We start from the raw sequence: 15,845 nt of genomic DNA, 5'->3' as shown, positions 1-15,845 counted from the left end.
ACTTGTATCTCAAGGCACCACTATTTCCCAAAATTTATATTTCAATGGTGAGATGTTCCAAGACTAATTTAAGTTCAAATGTTTCCTCTCTCAATCTTGACAGCATCTTTTCGTTTGTGGGTACGTGTGAGACGTAAGCTGTCGACCAAGGCATATATGTTTGATGCTCTGAAGCAGGAAGATGAGGAGAGAGCCAGGTGGAGGTGTTAATGATAACCCAGGAGGGGCCATTTGGGCTGGGAGATTTAGGGCGAGGAGGTTAGATGGAAACATGTGGCATTAGTAGCATCTTCTTTCACACTCACACGCACACTCATTTTGGCATTCACATGTTTACAGATTTTGGTACCTGATGCAGTACCATATATATATATATATATATATATATACAGTATATATACATATATATATATATATATATATATGAGCAGAGGGTTCATAACAGTTACTCTGAGGTTTCATTTCTTTTTTGAATTGCATGGCTAGTCAGATCAAATGCTCCCGTGGGCCACATATGGTCGATAGCTTGCACACTCCTACGTTCAATTGAGCCGGTCTATCTATTGTTGCGGCCAGTGTGAGTATACCCAATATGTGCAAATACACAGAGATACACACATGCGTAATGCCTGCGTTCTGCATAATTTAACAGATGTTCAAACAATATGGGTGTACTGTTTAAATAGCACACATGCACACACACACACACACACACACACAGTTATCAGGATTCAGATTTGGCCAGTCGAGTAGACTCACATATCTCCCATTTCTAGTCCGCTAGTTGACAAACTTTTTACACCAAAGAACACTTAAAAATTGCACCTAAATGAATGGTTCAGTTCTAAAAGATTAAATGCAAATGTGTTGCAGTTTAAAGTTAAATACAACTGCACTTAAAAATGTATTGTAATGAATTGAAAATTGTTTAATCCACATAGTACATTATACAAAATTTAACATGGTACCACTTGAAGATTTAATTCAGTAACTCTCAAGTACCATTACTGTAAACCCACACACCACAATTTCAGTATCCCTGTTTTAGTCAATCAAGTGTAAACGGATTGCACAGAGCAGTAAAATGGATCAAAAGGAAGAAAAGTCTAACGATACTCAAAGAAAAAATTATTATTGATCCAAAAAATGCCAAAATGAAAAAGGCCAAATGGAAAAAAAATTAATCAATTGCAATCAGAGGGAGATGGCAGTGCCACAAACAAAAGGGGATGAAGTCTGCTGTGCGGGAAAGAGGAAGCGGACAATAGGAGAAGGAGGGAATACAGGATGGAAAGAAAACAGCAGGGAGGGATGCAGATGCAGAGCGAAGGACGTTTGGGGCTCTGCAGTTTATTCAGGCAAAAAGATGTGAGAGCTGCCAGGGTGCAAAAACAAAGGAGGGGAAAATGAGCGGCGAGAGTGACGGAAGATGAGAGAAGGTCAAGCTGACTGTGCAGAAGCGATGACGCGCAGACTTGCCACGTGTTGGCCTTGCATGCATTTTACTGCTCATAACTGACTGGACATAAGATCTTTTTTCCGCTCATGATTGTGACCGGAGTACATTGTGGGCCTTTTGGTATCATTTGTCTGTTTATGATGAGATGTATGATGTGTATGATGATGACGGAGCTGTGATAGACACACAAGCATTTGTAACAAAATGTAATCAAATGTTAGTGCAGGGTAAAGAGGATATGAAAGATCATAAAAGAAATGTAAGATTGTGGCTGATGGCCAGAATTTAAAGTCAACGCGACAAGTAACAGAGGGTGACACCGCAAAGAAGATAAAATAACAGTAGCGTGACAGAAGGTCTAGCTTGCCACTGAGGGGGGCGGAGTTGGAGTACGATGGTGTTCCTGTTGAGAGAACGAGAGAATAAGAAGATAGCTGGGTGAGGTGAGAGAGAGAGAGAGAAAGAGAGAGGACATTTTATTAGCTCAGAGGGGAGTCGAGAGCAGCTTGCACCAATGTGGAAGTAAAAAAAGGGGGGAGAGGAGACTGTTGATACTAAGACAAAATAGACCTTAAAAATATGATGAGAAAACGCAACAAAAACATGCTGCTTTCTCATGAATTTTTCATAGATTTTTTATTAAAATGCTCAACAATGCTCAGCAGAACCACTCTTATGTCTCATGCAGCTGAATATCCAAAATATTAGAAACAGGCTCTAAAGTTAATTTGGTGCCATAGTGTGAAAGAACTTCTGCACCTGTGCAAACGTCCCACGGGGTTATTTGTTGGATGCGGACGCACTGTTTTCAAAGTTGTTGTCCCCCCAGGTGATTGCCTTCTGCACCCCCCCCAACTCGACTGAACATTTTAACTGTCAGAAAAATAGAAAGGTTCATAAAATGCAGAGACTGCGGCTCCTTCAAAAATCACGAATCTAAAAACAAAGTCGACATTAGCATGAAAACACTGTAATAATTTTTCCCAGAGTATTTAAAAAAATATATATTGATAAATATGATTGTACAATTTTAAACAATCTCAAATATAACAAAGTAACTTTAAAAGAGTAATAATATTAATTTACTGAATGACTCTCATCAATTACAATAGTGGAAACACCAAAATGAGGAAATTGTAGTCAGCACCCTTAACAGCAGATGAACATCATTTATATACTGTAGCAACTTTTGACAAGAATGGCCATTTAAAGTCTTTAAAAGTCATTACTTTCCTTAAGCTAATAACTGACAGAGGTATAGTTGTTGGACTTCCATTCCCCCAATTTGTGCATTTTAAATGATTTTAGTGAGCGTGTTTCCGGTATTCTGAATTTGTTGTAAGTCAGCTTTAATCCCACTTGGACCATTTTTGCTTTGACAATCAAGAAAGACATGCTGACTCACATAGAGTTGTTGGAAAAAGGTCACTTTAAACTTTGTTAACGCATCACTCGAAAACTAATTTGCAGTAGCTACGGCTCAGGTGGTCGGGTGGCCACCTAGTAATTGGAAAAAAGCTTCATTCCTTCTCAAACTTTCTCAGGTGTCGTGAACAAAATAGTAAAGCTGCTCTGTAGGCTCTGCCATCTACATGTATGTGAACAGCATAGTATTTATCTTTACAGCATTCTGCTTGTTTCATTATTGTTTTAAAAAGCAATATTGGAAATGTGTCCCAGGAGGATTAGAAAGGCTCTGTATGAATGCTGCGCATTTATTATCTAATCACCAAGAGAGATCATTTCACACGCACTAATTGCTCAAATCACAACACCTTACAAAACAAAAACACACAAAATCATTGACTTGCTTTCAAATATATGAACACGCTTCAATAGTAGGTTCCCTAACTTCCTTAAAAGCGGCACATGCATGACTCGCAACCCTGCTATCACTATGGTGACGGTGAGTTTGGCACCAGAAAATGACAAATGAATATTTAAGTAGTCATCTATATTTGTCAGTCATCCTGAAGAGGAAACGGTCAGTCGCCTACAAAAAACGACATTCAATATTATATGTATACAATATTATTTGAAAAGGTTAGGCAGAAATGTCAGAGCAGTGATGGACAATCTCTTTGCAAAGTCAACTTTCACATTAACTCCGAGCTACTGAGCATGTCCCTGTAGATCATAAAAAGAGGAGGACCATGCGAGTTATGAAAGTGTGTGTGCAGGGAGGAGGAAGGGGGTGGGGGTTCTATAATTGAAAGGAATAGATGACGGATGGAGTAATGGCTGAAAGCTGCTGGAATTCACAAGGGAGCAAGGGGTGATTGGATGACAGATATAAAAGCAATAGCAATGGGATTATAATGAAGAAGGAGTCGGTGGAGCGAGCAAATAAAAGAGAGAGCGAAAGGAAAGCAAAGACAATGGCTGGCATCCCATAGACAGCAAAGATCAAGCAGTATACTAGAAACATGTCTTTCAGGGGGATCAGGTTGATTTGGGCCTGTCTGTGATTAGGATGGAAATGCTCCTGCAGAGCCAGGGTGATACACACACACACACACACACACACACACACACACACACACACACACACACACACCAAGCACCACTCTGCAGGACATTAGCCCTCTGATCTTTGCCACAAGCATTCAACGTGTGCGGGTGTGCGTTATCGCGACAGCATTGTCCAAGCATCAGTAAAGCAGCAGGGGAAGTGGGCATTTGGCGACAGAGACAGACAACGTGCTATTATCTATTATCAAGAGTGGCATTTCCCAACAGGCTGTATAATGGGCCACGCGCACACATAGACACACACACACACACATGCGCACACTCGCAGTGTAACCATAACAACTCAATGCCTGAGTTACCATAGTACAGCCACTTGCATCCTCCCCTTCGGCAGCATATGGTAATAAGCTCTCGTACCAAGCACTCTGACCCCAGAAAGTGATGTAACGGCCGACACACTGCGATGCTTCTGAATCTGACTAGGATCCGATCATGGCAAAAATTAACACCTGGCAACTCAATCCCACACATTGGGCCACTAAGACAGAAAGAGCACATTGACGAGAATAAAGCAGAATAGTCAGAACTATATTTAAAGGTGGGGCTCACTCCCATTCATTTTAATCGACACAGTACGCACGTCGCACGCATACGTATATTTTTTTAAACACAAGCTCAGCTATTTCAAATATGATTAAGTATTGTTGTAAAATCCAATAGCTATACTGTGGAAACTGTATTTCTATCACTTGGCTTGGTGTCCCGGCACGCGCTGATTACCCAGAAATGGACATTTCACCCCTGTGAAAGCTTCTGTGCATTTTGATTGGCTTTAATTTGCGACTCCATCACATCATGCAGTTACGATTCATGTTCTGAATTGCTGCAAAAGCAGCGCAGCAGAAACTCTGACACATATGCGGCAAAACCCCGCACATTGAGCGATCCACCACATCGCACAAGAAATGTAATTTATTGTGAAAAGGTGGTACCGTATCTGGCTGCAATAATAATAAAACATTATTACTCTTCATGAGTTAATGTAAAATAGTAAAAATAATTATATTTTCAGGTTTGTCTTTGATCTGAAAAGTCAAAAAGATTTTTGCTTTTACATTCAATCCGGTGGTCAGCTTGCATCACAGATTATATTGTGTTTAATATTCAAGGTTCCCTCTAACACTATTTGACTTCTCAAATGGACTTTGTTAATTTTGAATTCAATACTTTTTTTTCAGTGTTTGAAAATGTTAATTGAGTAGCTCCACTTGAAGTGCACATGTATTTCCTTGCCTAGTGATAACATAGAAGGTCTGGTGTTATGTATGTGGTCGTCTACAACACTAAAATCAAAGGGCTGGATCTTTTCATAATACCCCTTCCACACTACACTGAATGTCATGACAGTGACATAGCAAGTAAAGAGTGTAAATTGGCCGTGAGTCTGCAGTACATGAGAAAACTGTCAAAGCTTAATCTGTCAGGGTGGTGCACATAGCAAGGTCTCGCTTCTTTATCGACTTTAACCGACAGTCTGTTCTGATGAATAGTTTTCATTAGGTGCATTTTTTTATAATTACCCATACACAGAACATTTGTCCCTTAGAGTGTGGAATTTTCAGACACGAGTATCGGCTGGAGAGTAGCTCATCAATATTACTACTTGTCTTTATTTGTATTTTGTTGTTGTTTATATCATAGCAACACCAAATCTGAAATGTGTTAAATTCAGATGAAATGGAGAGTAATTTTGTTAAAAGCATAATTGTGGATAGCATATCATTAAGTCCCAGCAATTAGCCTTTGTGTTTCGGTGTGTCACCTTTCAAAGTGAGGGAGAATCGCACAGGAGAAAGAGATGAGACGTTATTTCAAATGTGAAAGGTTCAAAATAACAGGCTTGCAAGGCAAAGCCCAGTAAAATTACCTTGCTCGGTGGTGCTCATGACAGCCTTTTGGCCGTGTGCGAACGGAATTGTGAGGAAGCTTTTCCGAGGTTTACAAAATATAGCACAGCGGCACAAAATACTAAGATGAGGAGACAAGAACCACTGTTGTTGTCACTTCAGTATATTGCATATAATGCTGGAGATGATAACATCTTGCAGAGAGAACAGGTGAAATGTATGTCCTTTTTTCAAATAATACGTATCTTACAAAAGCTAGTGAGAGTTGTCATCCCGGCGAATACATTGTCGATCCAGTAGGAAGTATTACCTCAGTGTAACACCACCAACGGGAAAAATACGTGAAATAATGTTAAAGTCTAAAGTAGAAATGGACAGAGAGATGTTTTGTTGACACAGAAGTCACCACGACTTCCTCATCCACTACTAATAAAAAAAAGTCTACTACTACTATATTCTGTCAATCTGCGCATGTCCAAATATTTGTTCTCCCCAAAAGACGCATAAACACACAATATTGTTTGTGTCCACAAAGCCGATCATAATTTCAATCCGAACTCTGATTGGATTGAAGAAATTCTATCCATATTAACATAGCCATTGACACAAAAGATACAAGGAAAACAAACAAAAATCAAATCATGACAGTTTTGTTTGATAACATCCCTTCCACACTAACAATTTGAGGATTTATTTCAATTGTTCTTTAAATTTTTCTTCTATGATTAAGTACATGCACAGTATATTGAGGGGAAAAAAATTATGAGCGCATGAAAGTGTAACTAGTTCGATTTACTTTCACCTGAAAGTTGAAGTAGTCAACAGAGGATCTTTTTTAAGAATGCAGTTGAAAAGAAAAGTCAGCGTGTCTTGCTTCCAACTTGAAGAGACTCCCCCCCCCCCCCCCCCACATGCCTTCATCAGGCTTTCTGTGCACCATTAAAGCCGTGTATTTGAACCAAGACGATTTGGAAGAACCCACTGAGCCTTATGGGGGAGCTGACTGATCCCCCGGCCTTTACCTCTACCTGCCCGCAGCTATCCAACCAGACAGTGCCATCTTCCCTCTACTCAGCCACCCTTCAGTTGTTTCGAAGCAATATTTGCCAAAACATCAATGTCACAATTCCTGCATCTCTTTTTTGTCCTTCTGGCCCAACAAGCACACGTTAGTTCACTGTCAGTGAGGGGCAGTTCCTGACCATAGTTGTATTGATCTCAAAATGCTCTAAGTAAGTGAGATGATTTCTTTCTTGCCACAACTCTATTACACGATGAGAGTATAAAAGAGGTGGTGTCTCATTTTTCAGTTTGACATGGTTTGTGATGTAAAAGCTGGGAGTTTTTATGTTTTCAAAGGTTTTCCCCTTCAGGACTGCTAATCTCAGATTGATCTAAAACCTGTGGGAGAGAGAGGGAGAATTTTCAATGCATTGATCCAATACTTGGAAATGTTAGCACAAGATGATGGAGAACTTTAAACTGTAGCCGTCCAAGTCTTGCAGGGATTGATGCAGTTCAGTGTTGAATCCCATGTATCCTCAGCTTTTTTTTCCCCAGCCTTTAACGCGAGAAAAAGAAGGGTAAGACCGTGAGAGAAAAGAGTCAATTAGACAAATAACTCCATTCTGCTCCCAAGTGGGTTTGTAACCACAGTGGTGTTGAAAATAACCTTTCTAAACAAATACAGTTTTTTCGCTTGAGAAAAACAACCACAACTAAAGTGAATGTTGTTTATTTTTTATGGTTCACATCCCGCTTTTCTTACTACTTCCATTTCTATCATTGCAGAGTGGAGGAGAGTTTTAAGACTCTTTTCTGGTCCATCTTCGGGCTGTCGGAAGTGATCTCAGTAGTGCTGAAGTATGACCATAAGTTCATAGAGAACATTGGTTACGTGCTGTACGGGGTCTACAACGTCACCATGGTGGTCGTCCTTCTCAATATGCTCATTGCCATGATCAACAACTCGTACCAGGAGATTGAGGTAAACCTTTTTTTCCCATACAAATGCAGATAAGTGTGTGTTTTTGAGAGGTTGTTAGTGTTCCTTATCTGGAATATTTTTGAGTTTAGACTATTTTAAAGTGTAAAAGCGTTGATACAGAATGGGACGGACCGAGTTGCACTCCTTCTGCTTTCCAAATGTAGCTAATGTATTGATCATCATAAGACGCTTTTATGCAGATACCACAAAACTGTCCTATCTGTCTTCAAAGAAGCTTCTGTATTTTTTCACCCATTCCTTTATAGAGTAGGCAGTGTAGCGGGATATTAGCTGTTTGTGTTAATCCGCAAAGGTTGAATTGAGGCAACTGGACTGATTTGTTTGTTGAAGGGGTTTCACTTTTAATCCAAAAATATTTAAAAGTTTTTAGGTGTAGTCACCCATTGATGACTCTGATTGGTCTGACACAATACAGTGTTGTTGTTGTCAAAGTGTGTTAGTAATGCATTGGTATGTTAGGAAGGTAATTTTTCCGGGTAAAGGATCATGCTCATGGTAAGCTAGTTTGTCATCACAATTGTGATTCTAGCCAGGTATATCTACTCGTGTAAATGTACATTAATTGCCAGATTCAAATCCCTGTAGAATTATACAAAGGAGATGTATTTTGTTCTTGTTGGGTTTAATAAAATGTTGCATTATTTATCTCTCAAGGGAATGTTTGATTTACAGTTTGCTGTATATTTTTGTTGCACTCCTCTCAGAGAAGTAGACCACACACATGCAGGCATGCAACGAAAGATGTCTGAGAGATGGGGCGCACAAATGTTGACTACGCCAATTGTTTGCAATTATCTTTTTGTGCTGAGGGACTTGAACTGTGACCCTGGACTTGAAGATGTCCTTACATATGAGCTTCCCATTTAACTCAGAAAAGCTTATTTGAATTTTGGCCTTTCACCTGCATCTTTGATTGTCTGAAGCTCATCTCGAACCAATTTTAGTGTTATGAGATAGCATGGTCAACACTGGCAGATGTCGTTTGACGACAACTCATTAATATGGAGCCTCTGCTCATTTGCATGAGCGATTTCAAGCACCAGATTGGATTTATAAGTTTCTGAATTTACAATGACTTCTGTTCACGTTCAACTAGAACGAGACCTAAGAGCAGACCTGTGATTTTTTTTCTTGGGAATAAAAGAAGTGCCCTGCTGAGGAGAGGGTCACCAGGGTTGTGGTGCTCCATTCCAAACAAAGCAGAAATTGGATGGCTGAATGCAGAGGAAAATAGAAATTGGATCAGTGTTGAGCGGGCCTTGAAAGCTCTGCCCCTGCCCTGTTAATCGCAATCCACTTTGAAACGCACTGCACCTGTTTAACATGAATATAGTGTCTCGTTTTTCATTGCGTCAGCGTGAACATTCAGAACCTCCTTGTCTAAGGGAAACATTATTTTAGCCTTCACCTTTAACCCAAGTCTGTCGTTTTAAGCACACTTTTGGTCTGCAGGAGGACGCTGACGTGGAGTGGAAGTTTGCTCGTGCCAAGCTGTGGCTCTCCTACTTCGACGAGGGTCGCACTTTGCCTGCCCCCTTTAACCTGGTCCCCAGCCCTAAGTCCTTCTACTACCTGGTCTTGCGCATCAAGTCAGGCTTGTTAGGAATCTGCAAGGTGGGCAAACACCAGCACGGCAATGAGTTGGAGCTTGGTATGCTCAACTCTCAGGGAAAGGTAACTATCACTGTTGGAACCCAACACAAGAAGTAAATTAATGGGGAACTAAATACAATAGCTTTCAAAATCAAAAATGTTCCATGGACGACTTTCATTCCAAATTGTGGCCATGAAGTAGGCCTAATTGCCTTTTTTCAGTGTGGTGTTCTGTTTCAGGTATTGCATTTACTTTTACTGAGCAAGCACACAGTTGTCATAAGATATTAGATAGTGGCCATGAAGTAGGCCTAATTGCCTTTTTTTCAGTGTGGCGTTTTGTTTCAGGTATTGCATTTACTTCTACTGAGCAAGCACACAATTGTCATAAGATATTAGATAGCACGATCACAAGATAGCTGTGGGTTTAGTTCAGCTACATGTTCTTTCTTTCCCTACATCAAGCCCATTTCCATTTTTAACTTGGGTATAATTGCAATCAGTTGAAAATGCAAATAACGATTAAGAAGAAGCACGGTCAATTTAGTTCAGTTGTTTATTTTCAACTCAAGGTTCATAAAAGATGCACAGTTAAAACATGGAAAATAAATACAATCTAGATGCTGTATGAAAGCACTATACGTATATACAGTAAGTTATGTCACTATGTACATTTTATGTAAAGTGATTAAACAATATTGCATACAAACATCCTGCTAATGCTACAAAATCCGAGTCAAATGTTTGTTGCATTATCACCCACTACCATATTGAGTGTCGAACAGACCACATGAACGAGTGACAGGTATAAATGCTTGAATCAATGCTTCCACACAACTGGTCTGCATCCTCACTTTCACATTACTTCACATTTCTCAAAGCCAGGGAGGACCCACTCTCATAAAATCCCTCTGATTTAACAGAGAATTGAACAGAGAATCGATTCAAACGTTTGTTGTGTCTGTTCGCGTTTCCTCTTTGGATTTGTCGACGCAAATGTGTCAGGCCGGCTCCTCAGCTAAACTATTAGAGAGGTTGTTAGAGGCTTTCAGGTATTTGTCGGCTTTTTGGCTCGAGACAAGGTCTGTTCCACTCTGCTGCCTCACCTGGCTCTCCTATTCTCTGCAGTATTGACACTTGAAATCTAAAGTCAAACAGGTGCAGCAAGCAATCAATATATCTGCTTTCACTATGGTTCTGCAAAAAATAATCCCCACCCAGTTGGAGTTTCTCAAATGGAATTTTATCCATTTATGTCAGATCGAACAGATGCTCTGCTAAATTACCCTTGAAATGAAATAAAATGAGAGCACCACATACAGTGCACTTGTGCTGTGCTATTAATTCACACAACTTTTTGATATGTGAATACATCAGTGGTGGGATGTATTTTTTTATTCCCTGGGCCGTCAAAAGGGACGAGCCTGTCTTAATCCATCTCTTAATACCACCAGTAGTTGCAGTTAGTAAATGCAAAGTAACAGCATGCCACTGTGGCACTTAGAGCTGTTTAGAATCCATACGTGTTTAATAACATGACAAAACATCCTACTCACCAGAGATACAAATTATTAAATGTAATAATTTTGTACAGATTGCTACAGATATGTTCTGGTAGTCAACGTTGGCTGTAATATGTTTTGTTCAGAGCAAACAATGAGATGACAGGAAATTGCTAATGTCATTATGGATTGATTTGTTTGCAAATATATATACAATATGATTCATATACAGGTACATACTACAGTTCAATATAAGGAGCCGACTCCTGAGTTGTGATTGATGCTATCAAAGTTTTATATTTTGAACATTAGAGCATGTTAGGAAAGCCATTGTGGTTATAGACAATTTGTTGCATCCATTCGATTGGATTACATTTAAATGTGTTCCAAAGGGGGCGGCTCTGTGGCGCGCTGGGTAGCACGTCCGCCTCACAGTTAGGAGGGTGCGGGTTCGATTCCACCTCCGGCCCTCCCTGTGTGGAGTTTGCATGTTCTCCCCGGGCCCGCGTGGGTTTTCTCCGGGCACTCCGGTTTCCTCCCACATCCCAAAAACATGCTTGGTAGGCCGATTGAAGACTCCAAATTGTCCCTAGGTGTGAGTGCAAATGGTTGTTTGTCTGTGTGCCCTGCGATTGGCTGGCGACCGGTTCAGGGTGTCCCCCGCCTACTGCCCGATGACGGCTGGGATAGGCTCTAGCACTCCCGCGACCCCCGTGGGGACTAAGTGGTTCAGAAAATGGATGGATGTGTTCCAAAGGAGTGTCTTGTGCGTGAGTATATTTTAGATCGGGGGTGTCCAAACTGCAGCAGGTAGACATGGAAAACAGGCAGGAGAGCGTCCCCTCCAGGACTGCAGCTGGGCGTACCTGTCAATCTTAGATTATTAGAAAACATTTATTGTAAATCTAGCCAATTAACAAAACATTACTTTCCCTATGCCATACTGTATTAATATGTTTTTGCCGAAGGGGAGGTATCAGTTCATTGCAGTGTGACCACAGCTAGTATTCGTGCTGCAGTGTTAAAATGACACTTATGTTCTAAAGTAAGGTCACGGCTCAAATGGAAGATAGTAAATAGAGCTTCATTTAGGTCAAGGGAATTTGTATCTTTTTCTCGGTTCACATGATCCTATTATGGAAGGTCACTCCTTTAATGTTAACATTCCATTATTGTTTGCACCTGCAGCAGGGTGAACACTTCAGGTCTTACCGTCCTGCAGGAGAAGAATTCCAGAATTTGTCCAGAAATTCTAGAAAACATCCAACCAGATATGAGGTGAGAATAATGGATTCAGTAAAAAGTAGCAAACGTTATAGTAGCCTACGTCAGCACAGTACATACATACGTACGCACGCACGCACACACTCACACACATACATAGATACATACACATACATACATACATTTTCTGTAGGGCTCTTCCTCAATAAATTTGCAGGTGAGCTGGAGCCTCATGGGTGAAATCTTAGTGAAAAAAGCAAAATTATATTATATTTGATTGTTAAGTTACTATAAAACATGCAGCAGAATATACAGTAATGAAAGTCAACACTGGCCACATGGTAATCACATCTACTTCACAGGTCAGAGGGCTGGGATTCCTTAAGTCACATTTGAACACGTTTTATGTAGTATATTGAGTGGATTTTCACCAAAACCGCATAGGATAATTCTTGGAAGAATGCCTACTCATTAAAAAAAAAAAAGTAAGAAAGAAACAAAGACAAGGAACAGAACGATGTACGGAAACTGCAAGCGGAAATTTGTTCACAAACTCATCAATCAATAGAAATTTCTACTAGAGAAAAGTATCAAATGCAAAACAAGGGAGAGTGGGGAAAAATAATACATGTGTGTGTGAAAGATTATTAATAGGAATGGAAATAAAGAGTTTTAAGAGGATGTAGTGAAAGCCAGTGACACAAGAGAAATGTGACTAAGACGAGAGAGGTGAAGTGGCAAGCAAGGAAGGGCACAAGATAATGAGGATGAAATGACCCACATGAGCTCACTGAGGTGGACACAATGCTGGCACTTAGCAAATGAGCACTCGGGAGGGATCAGACCTTCTTCCTCATTTGTCTCCACTTCATATCCTCTCTGAGAGGTATGAAAAGAAAATTCTACTCACTGGGCCACTCCAGTTATTTTCAAGCACAGCAGTTTACGATAGTCGCCGAAAAAAGAGACGAGCGATTAAATACTAGGCAGCGAAGGCTTGTTGCAACTTTGACATCAATAGTCAACACCTCTGTTTGTATCCGAGCTTGTTGTGTGCATGTTAAAACTTTAATGAGATACTTGTTTGCGGTCTAGATATACAAGTGCTGCCCGTATCACCTCGCCACTTTCTCATTTTGTTGTCCTCACTATTTCCCCTGCAGAAGATCATGAAGCGACTCATTAAGCGTTATGTGCTCAAGGCCCAAGTGGATAGAGAGAGTGATGAAGTCAACGAAGGTAACGACCGCTTTTTGTCTTTCTTTTCTTACGCCACACAGGTCCTGAATTGGATGTACAATTGAAGCAATAAGCAATTACTGTGCTTTGGTAGAATCAGCAACTAGATCTGTCTAGATGTTGTGCGTATGCAAATACTTGGTGTATTTTCCTACAGTTTTCCTGAGCTGCAATTGGTGCAATTGTGTATTCACAGGTGAGCTGAAGGAAATCAAGCAGGACATTTCCAGCCTTCGTTATGAGCTGCTAGAGGAGAAGTCAGAGGCTGCCGGGGAGCTGTCCCTGCTTATTCAGCAACTCAGTGAGAAATTTGGTAAGAATACCATGAGGCAGTGATGGGGCTGGAAGGACGGTCAGAAAACTGGGACCTGGTTGTGTAATGGAGAGAGACAGCAAAAAATAAGTGGACAACAGGAAGCAGGATGTTTATGAGAGACTGAAGGACAAACGTGCAAGCAAAGCATTGAGAAAACAAATGTCAGTTTCCTGTCTTCAAGCAAAAAGTAAAAGAAAATGTTTCCAGTGTCAAGTAAACTCGACCGGAGTGAATGGTGTTGACAATGCTATTCTGATTGAAATAGAAGACTGCTTAGTAGATGAAGAGGTGAAGAAGAAAAAAGCGCTGCCATGAGATATGGACACATGTCCAACCAGGAGACGAAGGCATGGGGAAGAAAAAGAGGAAAGAAATCTTTATTCACACTGCACAGGCTTGCATTTTCTCATGACAGACGTGTCAAGAGACTACACAGCCCTTTATACTCCAGGCAGTCTAATTAAATCTATTGTGCAACTAGGGGAAAAGTGATCATCGAAAAAAAAATATGTTGAATTGATTAAAACTTTTCACTAAGAAACATGACATTACCTTTCAAACACAATGATCTGTTTCAAAACACAACTCCATGTGATGTGACAAAAAAAAATAAGCTCTGTTAAGATGGGTATACACATACTAACTTTTAATATCCAACCGATTTTGAAAATGTGAGAAACCCCACATATAAAAAAAAAAAAAACAATGTGATCTTACCGCCCGGACAGATCACTAGACCAAGCTATTCTCTCTGACTAATCTTTACAGACATCCAGGAATCAGTCCTTGGATGACTTTGAAAGAGAGGAGACATTTTAGAATTTGGCCGGTATGTGTAAACCCCGCTTGACATTGTTTTAAAAAATGTGATCATGAAATCCCCCCATGGAGCCTTTTACCTCACGTGCCAGTAAGTGTATGCAAACAGTACACTTTTAATGGTCTTAAAGATTGTGTTAGTTTGATCATTTGTAGCTAAATTCCAAGTCTTCTTAACCTGCCTTATACTTACGATATGATGTTACTCGACAATGGGCTTACTATAATTTTGCCCATTGCTTTGAAAGACATGGTTTATTTATCATTTGTTTAAGATGAATTCTCTCTAAAACTTGACCAAAACCTTTTGGGGTTTTTGTCGACTCAAACTAACTCACACAAAGAATTGACTTCAATGTGACTATGTTCATCCAAAAAACTAAAATCAAAACTAAAATGGTGGCCAGAAATAGTACTGCAGTTTGAGAGATTAAATTACATCCATGCAGACTTCCCCGTGACAGCAGTATTCCATTTAGTTCAACAACTGCTACGGAAACATTCAAAAAGAGATTCTCATAAAAAAAAGAATAAATTAATAGATTAATTGTTCATTTTCCCCATCATTTATTCGATAGCAAATCCCTGATGTAAAAACACAAAAGCCAATGAAAAACACTTGCATGCATACTAAATTTACAGAGTTCTTGGACCTTTAAGTTTTAGAGTTGTGAGGGTCCATGGTTTGAAATTGTGTCATTAAATTGTGGTAGAGAAGCCACCCAAGCACACGGAGAACAAGCAAACTCCACTCTGAAAAAATGAAGACTGAACTCAAGACCTTTTATTTGTGCTGACCACTTACCCACTGTGCTGCCCACATATAAAATATAATTTCTATTGTGCCAAATGTCACACTGCAAATGTTATCTTCTGGCACATTTTGTATATGTAGCAATTGCTCATTTATATTTAAAAAAAAAAAAAGCACAGTTAACAGCCTAACCACTAAAAAGAATATTTCTGAATCAATAAAGGCTCAGCTGTACACATGACATTTATTATATTTTAGAACCTAATCTAAAAATTCCAACTGCTCCTAGAATATTTGCCGGAGCCATTAAATGTTGATGATATTACATCTTAGTAACCAATAAGCCATGTGCGACATTATTTGTCCTTCTGTTGTTTATGTTTATTGTTTTTAAAGCCTGAAGATGCTTATGAGGATCACATGGGGATGAAAAACTTTTTTCCTGATAGCCAGTTGGGAGGTATTGAGCGATATTCAGGAAGAGGCTTGCCCCCAAGACACACACTTGTGGTAGGAAGCTACGTCTATCACGGGGTTGATGACATGAATAAT

General features: G+C 39.9%; 1 protein-coding gene across 1 annotated transcript in view; it reads left to right on the top strand.

The window, feature by feature from the left end:
* Positions 1–15,466, top strand: part of LOC119129217 (short transient receptor potential channel 7-like) — a 39,305-nt gene extending 23,839 nt beyond the window's left edge. The window contains 6 exon segments of the mRNA XM_037262329.1: positions 7,630–7,825; positions 9,299–9,520; positions 12,130–12,219; positions 13,329–13,404; positions 13,601–13,717; positions 13,928–15,466. Coding sequence (XP_037118224.1) covers positions 7,630–7,825; positions 9,299–9,520; positions 12,130–12,219; positions 13,329–13,404; positions 13,601–13,717; positions 13,928–13,962 — 736 coding nt within the window. The 3' untranslated portion in view covers positions 13,963–15,466.
* The last annotated feature ends 379 nt before the right edge of the window (positions 15,467–15,845 follow it).

Source organism: Syngnathus acus, chromosome 10 (assembly GCF_901709675.1).
Source record: "Syngnathus acus chromosome 10, fSynAcu1.2, whole genome shotgun sequence".
Classification (NCBI taxonomy): Eukaryota; Metazoa; Chordata; class Actinopteri; order Syngnathiformes; family Syngnathidae; genus Syngnathus; species Syngnathus acus.
Note: the sequence above shows the minus strand (reverse complement) of the source record. Positions and strands in the feature narration are given on the sequence as shown.